At 39.0% G+C, this 16,230-nt stretch overlaps 1 protein-coding gene across 2 annotated transcripts in view; it reads right to left on the minus strand.

The window, feature by feature from the left end:
• Positions 1-15,776, minus strand: part of grsm (granny smith) — a gene marked incomplete at its 5' end in the record, with an annotated part of 45,479 nt that extends 29,703 nt beyond the window's left edge. For both annotated transcript variants that reach the window (XM_070085449.1, XM_070085448.1), the window contains 6 exon segments: positions 2,926-3,062; positions 7,198-7,376; positions 7,525-7,749; positions 13,440-13,529; positions 13,975-14,142; positions 15,594-15,776. In XM_070085449.1, the coding sequence (XP_069941550.1) occupies positions 2,926-3,062; positions 7,198-7,376; positions 7,525-7,749; positions 13,440-13,529; positions 13,975-14,142; positions 15,594-15,776 (982 nt within the window).
• Between the last annotated feature and the right edge of the window lie 454 nt (positions 15,777-16,230).

A 16,230-nucleotide genomic window follows, 5' to 3' on the forward strand; every position in this document is an offset into this window, starting at 1 on the left:
ATCGAATACAGGATTTATCGAATACCGATGCCATTAAATACTGGGGGTCCACTGTATTCTTGTTTTCCATTTTGAATTTTTATTCACACACAAAATAGAAGATTTACTGTTATGCAGACAACTGCATTATTGTAATAATTGTATAAATAATATCACCCCATTCAATACTGCATATTAGACTGGCCAGTTGGACATGTATTGGACGGTGACATCATTTGTTTACTCTTGAACATCGGCAAAAATCGAACATTTCCGCTACTTTGAGTTCAATTTCAAGGTACTCTTCTTCATGAAACCAATCAAACTCATTTCTATTTCTGTAATATATCTTCCATTTTTCTAGGTAGTAGGCTGGTAGACAGAAACTGCCCAGGGAGGTACTACCATCCTGCCAAGTGAGTGTAAAACGGAATTCTGTAATTGTTTTACATGATGGTAGGATTGCTGGTGTCTTTTGTCTGTCTCATAAACATGCAAGATTTCAGGTATGTCTTGCTACTTCTACTTACACTTAGGTCACACTACACATACATATAGTACAAGCATATATATACACAAACATCTGGGTTTTCTTCTATTTTCTTTCTAGTTCTTGTTCTTTTTTATTTCCTCTCATCTCCATGGGAAAGTGGAACAGCATTCTTCCTCTGTAAGCCATGCGTGTTGTAAGAGGCGATTAAATGCCGAGAGCAAGGGGCTAGTAACCCCTTCTCCTGTATAAATTATTAAATTTAAAAAGAGAAACTTTCGTTTTTCTTTTTGGGCCACCCTGCCTTGGTGGGATACCGCCAGTTTGTTAAAAAAAGAAAGAGCTTCCATTTTATCAAATGAGACCAAACAAACGAGAATACAACCATAAAAACCACAAGAAAATATACCGCTAATGGATGGCTAATGGCTGAGAAGTGAACTCTGTTATTTATCATCTGATTTCTTCCATTTTTGAAGTATATGTTAAGAAGCATTTTTCCATCATACACTGCCCAAATTTCAATACGATAGCCCAACAAACAACTGAGAAAAAAAATATTTACCAAAAGTCATATATGGCAAGACCAAGTCAGGTACTTGAAATAAGTCACTTTGAATTTTTTGGGTTATCCTGGGTTCTCTACACATATGCTGCTACGTATGATAATCTATGTAGAGAAAACAGCTTTTTTGTTTCAGTGCATTACGAGTGTATATCACAGCCCTGTGCTACACTCCATTTTCTCTAATACATATAAGCCCCCAAGACAGGGAAAGGAGGATAGCACTTGTATCTCTTCACACCTTCGTTGAACCGCTCGGTATTATGCCAAATATTATTCATTCTGGAGTATTTACCATGTTTTATGTTATTTATACTGTTTATTGTGTCAATTTAGATCAATTGTGGTAAGTATATAAGCCATAGTGTTGATATTAGCATAATAATAAAGCATATTCCCCTGCATCACAAGACTGAGCTCATGGCAACTGACAGTGGCTTCAAAGCCACCTTATCTATTATGGACAATGTACTGTGTATGTGTTTTACACAACGAGAAGCATTTCTTTTATTTGTTGGAGCCATGACTAGGGCTAAAAGCAAGCACGTTATAACAACAAATGGAGAAAAAGAAACTGGAATGACTTGTGCAGCAAGTAGCACCACCAAACAATAGCAGCAAGTTGGTGTGGTGACCCTGGAAATTTGAAATTATGCTAGCCGAAATTAGTGCCGGATTACTAATGGAACCAGATGACTGATTGCCGGGTTAGTGATGACCGACCTGTATAAAGAAATTCCATAATAGTTTTGTGGAAGATTCACTCACCAAGAATACTAGGAAAAGCAGACACTAAAAATAATATTTTGCAACAAGGCCCTTACCTGGTTAAGATTTAAGACCCTTAATAAACAATGGGCAAAAGTTTGGGTATTTTTTTCCATATTGCCTTGTGAGATAACTAAATAAACATGATTACTATTGCACATCAACTGATCCCAAATTTTTCACCTGCATTTTCATGTTTCATGAAATCCTCTTCTCTATTTCCACAGTATTTTACAACCTTTAAACACAGAAAACTTGGTTGGCGCTCAACTGACAAGGAACAATCACACTAAATGCATACTTAATACATCTATGATAATGGGTAGATCATGCAATAAGATGTGTCTTGCAGCAGAACAAGCCTAAAGCAGACTAAAATAACACTTGTTTTGTGGCCTCCAATGATATGACAAATAATTTTTCACAATACTTTTACATTTACTTTTTTTTTCTTTTTGGGCCACCCTGCCTTGGTGGGATACAGCCAATTTTGTTGAAAGAAAGATTTGTACATTTCTATTAGACTATGAATTAAAACAACAATCCTTTGATAAAGCTGTCAACAACATTTAGTACATCATTACAATCCTAATTAAAACTGCTGTTATCCAAGTAACAAATTATATCGCTCATTTCGAGTGTAACTTCAGGTTTCCAACGTTTGTGTAAGCATTCCTATGTGACAAACAAGATTTTCAAAACTTACAAATGCAAATCCAGGCCCTTTAAAACTAGAAATCCCTCACAACTGGCACGGTAGTCAGATTGTAGAGTTTTTACCTGTATTATTATTATTATTACAACCAAAAGGAAGCGCTAAACCTACTAGGGTCATACAGCACCTGTATTAATAACACTGGCCAACAAAGGTTTCAATTCACAAAAACCTCTTTACCCTTATCTAAATACTGTTCACCTATATGTTTCACTGTAAACACTTAGTCTACATAACCCCTTTCTTTCCTAAAGCCTCCTTGTTCATCTGCTATCCTAATCTCCATCTTACTCTTAAATCTTTCAATAATAACTCTACCATACACTTTACCAGGTATGCTCAGGTTTACCAGGTATTCTCATTCAGTAATGAGCAAAATGTAAATTACTAAATGCGGCACTGCCCCACCTGTTGCAGTTCCTTGTGCACCTGTAAGTGTTGCCATATCCAGAATAGTGGTGCAGTGCAAATCTTTGGCTGCATATGCCACCCCATCACTCAAAACAAGGCGACCCTCAGCATCAGTGTTGTTGATTTCTACAGTTCTAGGAATAACAGGTTTCTATTAAACAAATTTTAATTACAAAATGCACTTAGTTGTTACAATTGGCTGATCTTAATTTCCACTGGTTATGTTGAATATTTTGGGCACATTAAAATTTGAACTTAATAGTACTGTACTTGAATTGTATAGCTGAGGTTACATTTTTGGAATGATAAGTTTAATATAATTAAGTTGCCTGAAGATAAGATCATTGAATATTATTATTTTAAGTAACAAAACTGTACGAACATTAAAACAGCAATGTTAATATGAAAAGGGGGGATAAATGTTAACCCTTAAACTGTCCAAACGTAGATCTACGTTTTTTCAACATCTGAAAGTATGTAAAAAAAGTAGATCTTTTTTTTTTTACATTTGAAAATGTGTAAAAAACTTTGATCTACTTTTTTTTTTTTGTTATATTTGAAAATATGTAAAAAAACGTAGATCTACTTTTGGAGCACTACGCATGTGAACGTAGATCTGCTTGGACAGTTTAAGGGTTAATATGGGGGAAGGAGTAAAAGTATAGTGTTGACAATAAGTGTATCACCTAGGTAGTAGGTTGGTAGACAGCAACTGCCCAGGGAAGTACTACTGTCCTGCCAAGTGAGTGTAAAACAAAAGTCTGTAATTGTTTTACATGATGGCAGGATTGCTAATGTCTTTTTCCGCCTCATAAACATGCAAGATTTCAGGTATGTCTTGCTACTTCTACTTACACTTACGTCACAGTACACGTGCATGTACAAGCATATATATACACATCCCTCAGGGTTTTCTTCTATTTTCTTACTAGTTCTTGTTCTTATTTCCTCTTATCTCTGCAGGAAAGTGGAACACAATTCTTCCTCCGTAAATCATGCGTGTCATAAGACGATTAAAATGCCAGGAGCAAGGGGCTAGTAACCCCTTCTCCTGTATACATTACTAAAGTTAAAAAGAGAAACTTTTGTTTTTCTTTTTGGGCCACCCTGCCTCGGTGGGATAGGGCCAGTTTGTTGAAAGAAAGAAGAATAAGTGCATCATGATGATTGGAATCTGGATAAGCAGGTTGCACCTGATATTTCATATTTATATTTAATCTATGTAAATGAACCGAACATCAAATGGAGACGATGTTACTTAGCAATATTTTAGAATCAATTGGTAGATACAGAACTTTTAGAAACTTCTAGTACAGGGTTCCATATTATTTAGCCTTCTATTGGCATAGAGTTTCTACTCAGGTTGAGCCAAACACATGGAATTTCAAAGAGAGATTAGTTCCTTGTTTTGTACCTATGCATTCTGTTGTAGCTACAAAAGAAAAGTTTTAGGATTTTTTTTTTTTTTTTGTATAAAGTTTCTTGTATATGTAGCAAATCTAGGTACTAAGTCAGGTATATTTAAACTTTTGAAAAGTGGGGGTGCATGATGTCAGTAAAGTTTTTATTTGGATAGTGAGGCACGATTAATTTGTGTAAGAGGACTATTTCCTCATAAAAGAAGGCCTTAGGCAAAGAGTTGTGAAGAAACCATGGCTGTGTAACATAGTATTAATAGTATTTATGAAGGAACTCAGGGTAACAAGTTCGCCAGAATGAGTTCTGGAGGTGGGTAGTAAAGAGCTTGCACTTGAAAGGAGGGATGAGGATGTTGCACACACTAATCCAAGTTTATTGCTAAATGATGCAACATGCTACAAATAATTTCCTTAATGTATTTCCATCCATACAGTGGAACTCGGTTTTCGCTTGCCCTGGTTTTCGTCGAATTCGGCTTTCGATGACTTTTTTTGTCAAAAGTACATCCCAGTTTTCGTTCATCACCTCGGTTTTCGTCAGTCCGCCATACCAAACATGTCTGCCTGCCCACCCCCACACAAAGCATCCCACAAGTTCTGAGACAGTCTGGTTTTGTTTCTCGTCGAGTGAGCATTACCCTGCTCATTCATCCAAAACATTTTGTAATAATCCATTGTTTTTTGTGCTTGTTTATTGAGTGCGGCTGCTAAATAAGCCAACATGGGGCCAAAGAAAGTTCCGAGTGCCAGCCATTTGACAAAGGCGGCGAGAAACATGATAGAATTCAAGAAAGAACTCATAGCAAAGTATGAAAGTGGCGTACGTGTGGTAGATCTCGCTAGGATGTACAGGAAGTCTTCATCAATGATCAGTTCCATCCTGGTGAAGAAAAAAGAAATCAAGGAATCTGATGTTGCAAAAGGAGTAATGTGCTAATGAAGAGCTGCAGCACCTTCAACTAGAACAGCAACAGGTTGCAGCTGAGAAAATTACTTCAGAGGAGGAAGAGAGGGGAAAGACTATGCCTTCTTCAGTGATTAAGGACATGTGTGCAAAGTGGAGTGTTGCAAAGTTTTGTGGAGAAATATCACCCTAACAAAGCTGTTGCAAGCCATGTCTGCAACATGTTCAATGACAATGCCTTGTCCCATTTTAGGTAAATCTTAGAGAGACGCCAGAAACAGACCTCTCTGGACAGATTTTTTGTGCGACAGGGGTCCAGTGCCAGTAAAAGACAAAGAAAGGAAGTAACCCCGGATAGGGACTTGATACCTGAAATCCTTATGGAGGGGGATTCCCCTTCCACCCAATAACCTCTCCTCCTCCCTCTCCCCTCCTCGTGTCTTCCATACGCCAACAAATTTTCAATAAAGGTAAAAGTGATATTTTATGTTCATTTATCCATTTCATTAGTCCTTTATATTTATTTCTCATTGTTTCCTGTGTAAAACTATAGTTATTCTCTATAAAATGTATTTTTTGTTAATACTTTTGGGTGTCTGGAATGGATTAATTGGATTTACATTTTTTCTCATGGGAAATATTGCTTCAGTTTTTGTCCAATTCAGTTTTCATCAGAGTTTCTGGAACGAATTAATGATGAAAACCTAGGTTCCACTGTATATTTAAAGGGGTATCTTGATGTTAGTAAAAGATGTACATTATTCATACAACTGCATTTAAGTGGTTCCTGGATAATGGTACAGTAATGAATTATAATTACTTCAGTCCTACTTTTTATGTACAGTATTTTAAAGATTCAATTGCCTAAGCCTGCTACTTACATTCAGTGGACATTTAATATTTCTGAGTGTTTCTTAATAGTTCTGATTAGCAACATTTCCTGTTCAATGCACAAGGCTTGGGCTGAGAGAAGGTTGCAGGAGCAATGATCCCAGGAGCCATAAATACGAATATTAAGTTTGTCTTTCAATAATCTGGCCGTAGCCCACAGAGGCAGGATGGCCCGAAAAGAAAAACAAAAGTTTCTCTTTTTAAATTTAGTAATATATACAGGAGAAGTGGTTACTAGCCCCTTGCTCCAGGCATTTTAGTTGCCTCTTATGACACGCATGGCTAACAGAGGGAGAATTCTGTTCCACTTCCAATGGAGAAATTAACAGTTAACAGGTAATAATCAGTAATTAGTACAGTAACTAATATGCATTATCAACAGAACTCTGAGATACCAAAAAAGTACAATATTTGCTATTTAACATTTACACTAGTTCTGATGTGACAAAAAAATAGCAATAAAAATAACCACCAACCAATGCAGTACATGACTGATACTAATTTTTTTTTTTTCCAGAAACTTGAAAAAATAAAGGTATCCCTAATAAAGAATGTTCATGGTCTAGATATAGCAAATCCTTCACATAGTATTAACATTAAATACAGTTTGCATGCAAACTCGAGTGCCAACTAAAGCCCTTCTAATGAAGTACAGTACAGCCTCTCCTCACTTAACAACGGAGTTCCGTTCCTAAGACCTCATCGGTAAACAAATTCGTCAGTGAGGAGAATACTGTATAATGGTAGTGACTTAGAGTCAACCATCTTTGATATTGTCTTAATGTCACCTTTGCACCATTTATAGCATTCCTCGTATATTTTTCAATGTTTATACAGTAGTGTACTGTACATTGTAATCAGCAGAATAGAGGAAATCAGCTCTTAACATATATTATTTAGGTATGAATACTGGTCAAAGAGCCCGTCGTAAGTCTAAGTTGTCAGTAAACGAGTACGTCGCTAATTGAGGAGAGGCTGTACTAAGTTGGTGATAAAACACTGAGTGATAAAGATTCATTCACTTTACAAAAAATATATACAATAAGATCACTTTACCTTCCTGAATACAATGTATGAATGTCATCAGGCTTTGTTGCAGTTGGTCCAACAGCATTTTCAGCCAAACAAAATACAGCATGAAGGTTTTGTGTAAATCCTGCTTGCACAGCCACATAAAAGGCGCCTAATATTGCAGCTGCACCCCCACAATCACGCTTCATTCCTGGCATACTCGTCTGATAAAATAACACTGATAAGACATACGGCATTATACTTGAGATATACACAAAAATTAGAGAATTGGCAAGGTATCTTTCATATCTTTGCTTGATTTATAGTACTCATACAGGGAACAATACACCTGTGTGATAATATACATCTCACCTTTGTTTTGATACTCAGTCCTCCAGTGTCATATACAATGCCCTTGCCAACCCAGGCCATGTTTTCTGTTCCACCAGGTGGAGAGTGAGAGAGCACAACAAGTGCTGGAGGATGGACAGCGGCTTTTCCTACTCCGTATATACCGCCAAAGCCTTTAACAGCCAGCTCCTCACCTCTAATAATTTGTGGTTTGAGTCCCAAAATTTGAGCCACCTTTTGCACTTCCTGTTAAAAAAAAAATTAGCCATGTAATTTATTCAGCAATACTGAATAAATCCTTTACTTTGTACTGTAATTTGTTAAAAGATACAGATTTTCCATCAGAGGCTACATGCTCTAACCCAATCAATGAATTACTGATCATTCAACATCTGATTACATTTTTTATTTATACAGTGCTTCAATACAAGGGAAATTTGCATTTGATATCAACACAGTTTTGAAAGGACAGCTATATAATGAATAATGGCAAATGTGCTTTTCTTTGGATCACCTTGTCTTGGTGGGACATGACTGTTGAGGAAAAATAAAATTCAAACTCCTCTGAGATGCCACAAAAATATATACAGTGGACCCCCGCATAACAATATTAATCCGTTCATGAGAGCTCATTGTTATGCGAAATTATCGTTATGCGAATGAATTTTCCCCATAAGAAATAATGGAAATCAAATTAATCCGTGCAAGACACCCAAAAGTATGAAAAAAAAAATTTTACCACATGAAATATACATTTTCCTACACGCATAGAGAGAAGGATACATGCACAATAGTAGAGTAGTACATGCACAGTATATATTGTGCATGTACTACTCTACTAAATGAAGAATAAATGACACTTACCTTTATTGAAGATGCAGCAATGACAGATGAGACACTGTGTCCAGGGAGTGCCTTTTCCTCCTGAGTACTGTAGGTCCTGTTTGGCATTTTCTTCCAGAACAGGCCTTATCACACTGTGTATGCCACTACAATTCTTAAATCTCTCAAACCAACCTTTGCTGGCTTTAAATTCACCAATATGAGCACTAGTTCCAGGCGTTTTTCCCTGTTCACCAGGGTGTTAGTCGACTGGTGTGGGTTGCATCCTTGGAGACAAGATTAAGGACCCCAATGGAAATAAGTTAGACAGTCTTCGATGACACTGACTTTTTGGGGTTATCCTGGGTGGCTAACCCTCTGGGGTTAATTGTTTCTTGGTACTCTCAATAAGCCACACCAACAACAGTGCTACAGCAGCAGCAGCAGCAGCAGCAGCAGCAGCAGCAGCAGCTGACAGTGCTACAGCAGCAGCAGCAGCTGACAGTGCAGCAGCAGCAGCTGACAGTGCTACAGCAGCAGCAGCAGCAGCTGACAGTGCAGCAGCAGCAGCTGACAGTGCTACAGCAGCAAAAGACAATGCTACAGCAGCAGCAGATGGTACTACAACAGCAGCAGCAGATGGTACTACAACAGCAGCAGCAGCAGCAGCAGCAGCTGATGGTGGTACAGCAGCAGCAGCAGCAGCTGATGGTGGTACAGCAGCAGCAGCAGCAGCTGATGGTGGTACAGCAGCAGCAGCAGCAGCTGATGGTGGTACAGCAGCAGCAGCAGCTGATGGTGCTACAGCAGCAGCAGCAGCTGACAGTACAGCAGCAGCAGCCGACAGTGCAGCAGCAGCAGACGATGCTACAGCAGCAGCAGATGGTACTACAGCAGCAGCAGCAGCAGCAGCTGATGGTGGTACAGCAGCAGCAGCAACTGACGGTACTACAGCAGCAGCAGCAGCTGACAGTGCTACAGCAGCAGCAGCAGCTGACAGTGCAGCAGCAGCAGCAGCTGACAGTGGTACAGCAGCAGCAGCAGCAGCTGACAGTGGTACAGCAGCAGCAGCAGCAGCTGATGGTGCTACAGCAGCAGCAGCTGACAATGCTACAGCAGCAGCAGCATCAGCAGTTGACCATGGTACCACAATATTTCGATAATATTTCTCACCTTTTTTACCACAGGATTGGCACTAGAAGCTTTCTTGGGGCCTATGGTCACTTATTTTGCAGATAAAATCACCAAAAACACTGTAATAATACGAAATGTTACGATTGTATGCTTGGATGTTACCGCGGAGGCTGGCTTGTAAACAATGCCACCGGCGGAACATGTGAGGCTGGCTCAGGCCTCACATAGACGCGTCTCGGACGAATAGCGTTGAGCGGGTTTTTTAGCGGTATGCGAGGCAAAATCTTAGCGATAAAATGCATCGGTATGCGGATTTAACGTTATGTGATGCCAACGGTATGCGGGGGTCCACTGTACTTGCATTATTTCTGCCAATACTACTACAGACTTTCCAGGAGTATTGTACCCTCATTTAACCCTTTCAGGGTTTCGGCCGTACTAGTACGGCTTACGCACCTGGGTTTTTGACATAATAGTACGCCTAAATTCTAGCGCCCTCAAATCTAGTGAGAAAGCTGGTAGGCCTACATATGAAAGAATGGGTCTATGTGGTCAGTGTGCGTGGCATAAAAAAAATCCTGCAGCACACAGTGCATAATGAGAAAAAAAAAACTTTGACCGTGTTTTTGGATTAAAACAGTGACTTTGCACTGTATTTTCGTATGGTATTTATTGCTGTATTCTAGTTTTCCTGGTCTCATTTTATAGAATGGAAGACATATTACAGAAATTGAGATGATTTTGACTGGTTTTACAAAGAAAAGTACCTTGAAATTGAGCTCAAAGTAGCAGAAATGTTCGAGTTTTACCCAAGTTCAAAAGTAAACAAATCATGCTATGCGTCCAATACACGTCAACTGGTGAGTCTAATATTCTTTCACAAGTGCGCTGATATTATTTATACCATTTCTACACCAATGCAGTAGTCTGCATAACTGTAAATCTTCTAGTTTTTTGTGAGAATAAAAATTCAAAGTGGAAAGCAAAAGAATGTAAGAGGGGCACGGGGACGTGACTAATGAACAGAGGAAATGTTATTTTAGTGCCAGGAATGTCTTTCTTGTTTATTCTGGACTCTATTCGGAAATTGGCATCTTTTGAAATTTGGGTGAAATTGGCAAAATTGCTAAATTCTGACCACTGAACTGGATAGTTGAAATTGGTAAATGGGTGGTTTCTTGTACTCATTTGAGAGAAAAAAATGGAGGTCTAGCGAAATAGTTATGATTTTTGTCGACAAGTACACTGGAATTGGCCGAAAATAGGGCTCAAAGTGGGCAAAATCGCCGATGCGTAAACATCGTCGAGACCGCTAAATTCGCGAGAGCATAATTCCGTAAGTTTTCCATCAAATTTCATACTTTTGGTGTCATTATGATCGGGAAAAGATTCTCTATCTTTTCATAAGAAAAAATAATTTTTTTTTTTTTAAATTTGGCCGACCCTGAGAACAAGTCTCTGAGAGGGCCTGTCGACCCTAAAAGTGTTAAGAAAAATTCTTTTTAAAAATCAGTCCTCAACTAGTACTGTATTTAATTTGTGTACTGAATGATGATGAAAGAATTTTCTTTTTGGGTCACCCTGCTTTGGTGAGAGACCGTTATTGTAGCTTTCCATGGACTGGTACCAGATTTCATACTATTACTAGCGTGTAGTCAGATATTTATTAGTGGATGTGTCAGCAGATGGGTCTATGAAGGAAGAGGTGAATCACAGAATTGATGAGGAAAAAAAGGCAACTGGGACACTTAGGAGTCTGTGGACACAAAGAACTTTGTCCATGGAAGCAAAGACGGTAGTGTATCAGAGTATATTTACACCAACGCTCTTATATGGGTGTGAAGCATGCGTGGTGAATGTTGCAACAAGGAGAAGGCTGGAGCCAGTGGAGATGTCATGTCTGAGGGCAATGTGTGGTGTGAATATAATGCAGAGAATTCATAGTTTGGAAATTAGGAGGAGGTGCGGGATTACTGAAACCATTATCTAGAGGGGTGAGGAAGGGTTGTTGAGGTGATTCAGACATGTAGAGAGATGGAACAAAATAGTATGACTTCGAGTGTATAAATCTGCAGTGGAGGGAAGGCGGGGAAGGAGTCGGCCTAGGAAAGGTTGGAGGGAGTGGGTAAAGGAGGTTTTGTGTGCGAGGGGCTTGGACTTCCAGCAAGCATGCATTCTTCTTCTTCTGTTGGGTTTCAGGGCCACTGACAGCATACGCCGTATCGAGCCCAGCCGTCCAGTGCTAGGAAAGGGAATATCAACCAAATTGGAAGAATGTCTTGACTAATAACTATGTATCATATGTCTCTGATATGCCCTGAAGCCAGCAGGAAGGAGCAGGTACAGGCCAATATCTCCTGACGGTCCAGAGGGCGAAACCCCTCTCTGTTGAGGAGGACAGGTAGAGTGAAAGTGTGCACCCCAAGTGCGCGCAAGGGCGCATGGAGAGTAGTCCGTGCAGAGTGATAATGTGGGCACCACAGCAGGAAGTGTTCCACCGTCTCAGGCTGTGAGGGACACCACAGGCAGTACGGAGAGTCCGTCATCTGAAGGCGATATGGATGAGCCGCCAGTCGCAAGTGCCCGACTCTAAGGCGAGTCAGTGCAACGTCCACCAAGCGGTTGGGATGGTGAGCCCAAGGGCAGGGGCCATTAAAAGTTCGGACAGAGCCCAACGCTGAAGAAGAGAGGGAATGTGCAAGGCCCTCTTGCCACTGATGACGATTCCCTTCCAAACAGCCCTTGTGAAATCACTGTGGCCCAGGGCAAGAGGGGTAACAGTAGGAAGTGTGTGAGCGAGGGAGGCCGCCCGATCTGCCACTTCATTACCCCAGATTCCAACATGGGCGGGAACCCACTGAAGGGAGATGCATGTTTGATAGGAGCAAATGGAGACGAATGGTTTTTATGACTTGACGTGATGTTGGAGTGTGAGCAATGTGACATTAAAGAAGGGATTCAGGTAAACCAGAAGGCTGGACTTGAGTCCTGAAAATGGGAAGTATAGTCTACACTCTGAAGGAGAGGTGTTAATGTTGCAGATTTATAACTGCAGTGTAAGCGTGCCTCTGGCAAGACAGTGAAGAAGTGGGAGACAGCTGATGTGTTAATAATAAAAAAAATACTAGCGTTCTGTATATATTATTCTAAGTATGCTGTACAGCATGTATACACATACAGTGGAACCTCGAACAAACCAGAATCAGAACAATTTTGTTCAGAAAATACAGACTCAGTCTATGGCATTTTCCTAGAGTCCGAACGCACTGACTCATTTAAAATCCAGTTGTAAAAAAATTTTACACGAGAGCCCTGTTTCGAAAGTGCTTTGAAGTGACCTTTGACACTGACCTAACTCCGAAGAGACTTTCGGACGAGTCAGTTCAACAAGCTTCAGTGTGTGAGGCTGATAATTAAAGCCTGGGATATACTGTTTAGGATATCAAACTCTTTGCATTTCAAACACACCAAAGAACCAGTTAAGTTCATACACCAAAGTTCCACTGTATACTTATAGCTAATTATATTTTAAAACTTTTTTTTTTTTTTGACAAATTTTTTTTTTGCTTTATCTGACAATCAAAAGTGTCATTCATTGATTTTGATTATTCACCGTGCTTCTAGAAATGGAACCACACAAATACTGGAGATTTAATGTATATAAGCAGCGGCATAGCAGGGATACCAGAAAATGTTTCTCCGTAAATGAAGTGATTTATGACTGGAATAAACTCAGAAACAGTGTATGGCAAAATCATTGGAATTTTTAAGAGCATAAAAGATAAATATACAGAAAGCAGGAATAATGTGAGAACAAGGTCTATTCCTGAACCACAAATAGGGAAATTATATATACTGTACTGGTAGGTGCTGTAACGGTACACAAACTGATGAAAACTTTGAAAATACAGAGCACTAAGAATTATCAGTGATTTACAGCTTCAAAATAAGGAGAAACAGAATTTTACTATATCCAGTACCTCAATGAAAGCATCAGTGTGCATCTCATTGGCTGGTGAATCTACAATTCTAGCAGCAAGACGTACACCGTAAACAGCATCATTCAATACCTGCCAAGAGAAAAACTATTACACACAAAATCAATGAAAGCTGTGAATTTTCCATTAATAAGAGGATACTTATTACCAATAATTTCATAAATTAATGTCAAATAGAAATAATTTTACGTAACATGGAAGAAGCATAATTAGGCTGTATATAAAATTCCAGCTTGAGAAAACTTTAATAAAATAAAGTTTTCTTAAGCTGGAATAGACTTTTTAACTAAATAAAGCATATGCAAAAAAAGTGTGAATCAGAAACTTATCAAATATTTTTAGAAAAGAACATTAAAGACACTGACTTATAATACTTTTATTAATACTCACATTTAAATTCTTGATAATACAGGTAAGAGAGAGCAAGTTAAAAACTTCTATAACAGAAACGTAAAATGCCAAAATAAAATAAAAATACTTTGTTCCTTCAAATCACACGCAGAAAAACTTAACTAACTTTGATATCCTCATCAGTCACTGGTGTATCCCCCTTTCCAATTAGCAACACCTCCACAGTTATGGTGTGGTCGGTGGATGTAGCTGTGGCAGTCTTCCGTGAGTAAGTGGGATAAGCTCTTGCAACACCACAGGCACTGGCAAAGAGATCTGCTTTCTCACACACAAGCTGTAATGGCAAGAGATACAGGCTCCATTCAAGCATTTTAAAATATGAAACATTCAAGTGAGATCTAGCCCAATAAAATGGCAGTTTCAGTTACTCTATACTGTACTGTAAAATATCTACATAGTATGACTACAGTATATTCATACCAGCTTCATGCAAATAACCCAACCAACCTAGAAACATCTAGCCAAATAGAAAAGACACATGAATCTATCAATGATTGTACACAGACAGAAGAGCTTTCACTCTTGCCTGAGTCGCCACGATTCCACTTGTGAACAAACAGCCTATTCCACCAACAGCAATAACCGTGAATAACTGACCGTCAACTGCTTAATAAGCCTCACTTGATAGCTTGACCTTAAACTGCACCAAGCATAGTACTGCCACTATATTTATTTTATTAAAATTTTTAGAGATTCCTCCATTGAAAGTTTTTACTTACTAATATTGTTGAATAGCTCATCCTCCTAATTAATATCAATACATATCTGAAGGGACTCAGGGAAACCTGTTATTTTTATATAGCCGGACTTAGAGTCCTGGAAATGGGAAGTACAATGCCTGCACTCTAAAGGAGGGGTTTCGGGATATTAGCAGTTTGGAGGGGTATGTTGTTTATCTTTATACGTATATGCTTCTAAACTGTTGTGTTCTGAGCACCTCTGCAAAAACAGTGATTATGTGTGAGTGAGGTGAAAGTGTTGAATGATAATGAAAGTATTTTCTTTTTGGGGATTTTTTCTTTCTTTTTGGGCCACCCTGCCTCGGTGGGAGACGGCCGACTTGTTTAAAAAAAAAAAAAAAAAAAAACATATCTGGTTAAGAAGTACAATGTGTAACTTGTTGAATCTTGCTTATAGATGACAAGCTAATCTAATCAAACCCACTTTGTAATAAATCAGTACACAGTACAGTATTTTCAAAGTTAATATTTGCTTCCTAAGTAGTAAGTTGGTAGACAGCAACTGCCCAGGGAGGCACTACTGTCCTGCCAAGTGAGTGTAAAACAAAAGCCTGTAATTGTTTTATGTGATGGTAGGATTGCTGGCATCATTTTTCTATCTCATAAATATGCAAGATTTCAGGTACATCTTGCTACTTCTACTTACACTTAGGTCACACTACACACGCACGTACAAGCATATATATACACACCCCTCTGAGTTTTCTTCTATTTTCTTACTAGTTCTTCTTCTTGTTTATTTCCTCTTATCTCCATGGGGAAGTGGAACAGAATTCTTCCTCCGTAAGGCATGTGTCGTAAGAGGCGACTAACATGCTGGGAGCAAGGGGCTAGTAACCCCTTCAGTGTACATTACTGAAGTTAAAAAGAGAAACTTTTTTTTTATGGGCCACACTGCCTTGGTGGGATTACGCTGGTTTCTTGAAAGAAGAAGAGAATATCTGCTTAAAAAGTATCCAGCTTTACAACTCTCCCAATAACGTACCACAATACATTCTTCAGCACCTGTCGAATGCGTTTTTATTATCTTTGTAATGGAGTGCGTTCGTGAAGGAGTGTTGTGCCGGGAACACTTCACAGGAAGGGCTGCAACAGTTGCCAGGTTGAGGTAAAGTGAACAGTAGTCAGTTGGGGAAGGTTGCAGGCTATTCACCGACAGTGTCCATGCCTGTAAAGAAAAAATATATTTATAGGCACCTAGTCAACTGGGTTATGATTATCAGAAAACTGGATTATGCAAAAAACTTAAGATAGTATAAAAATTCCTATTTTTTACCATTATACTACAGGAGGACCCCACTTACACAGCAGGCTAGGTTCCAGGTTAATGCCGCAAGCAAAAAGCGCTGTAAAGTGAAAGATAGCCTTTTTTCACTTTCAAATGCATACAGAAGACTGATAACAGTTTACACTATCATATATTAAGTGAGCAATAGAGCTAGGCCTAAAACATACATACAGTACACACATTACTTACCTTGAATATATTTATTGTTAAATTAGACACATGTGCAACTCTTGGGTATCTTTATTGAGGAAACGTTTCGCCACACAGTGGCTTCATCAGTCCATACAAAGGATAAACTTGAAGAACAGGAGGAGAATGAGGTAATCAGTCCCTC

This window comes from Cherax quadricarinatus, chromosome 16, assembly GCF_038502225.1.
Source record: "Cherax quadricarinatus isolate ZL_2023a chromosome 16, ASM3850222v1, whole genome shotgun sequence".
Taxonomy (NCBI): Eukaryota; Metazoa; Arthropoda; class Malacostraca; order Decapoda; family Parastacidae; genus Cherax; species Cherax quadricarinatus.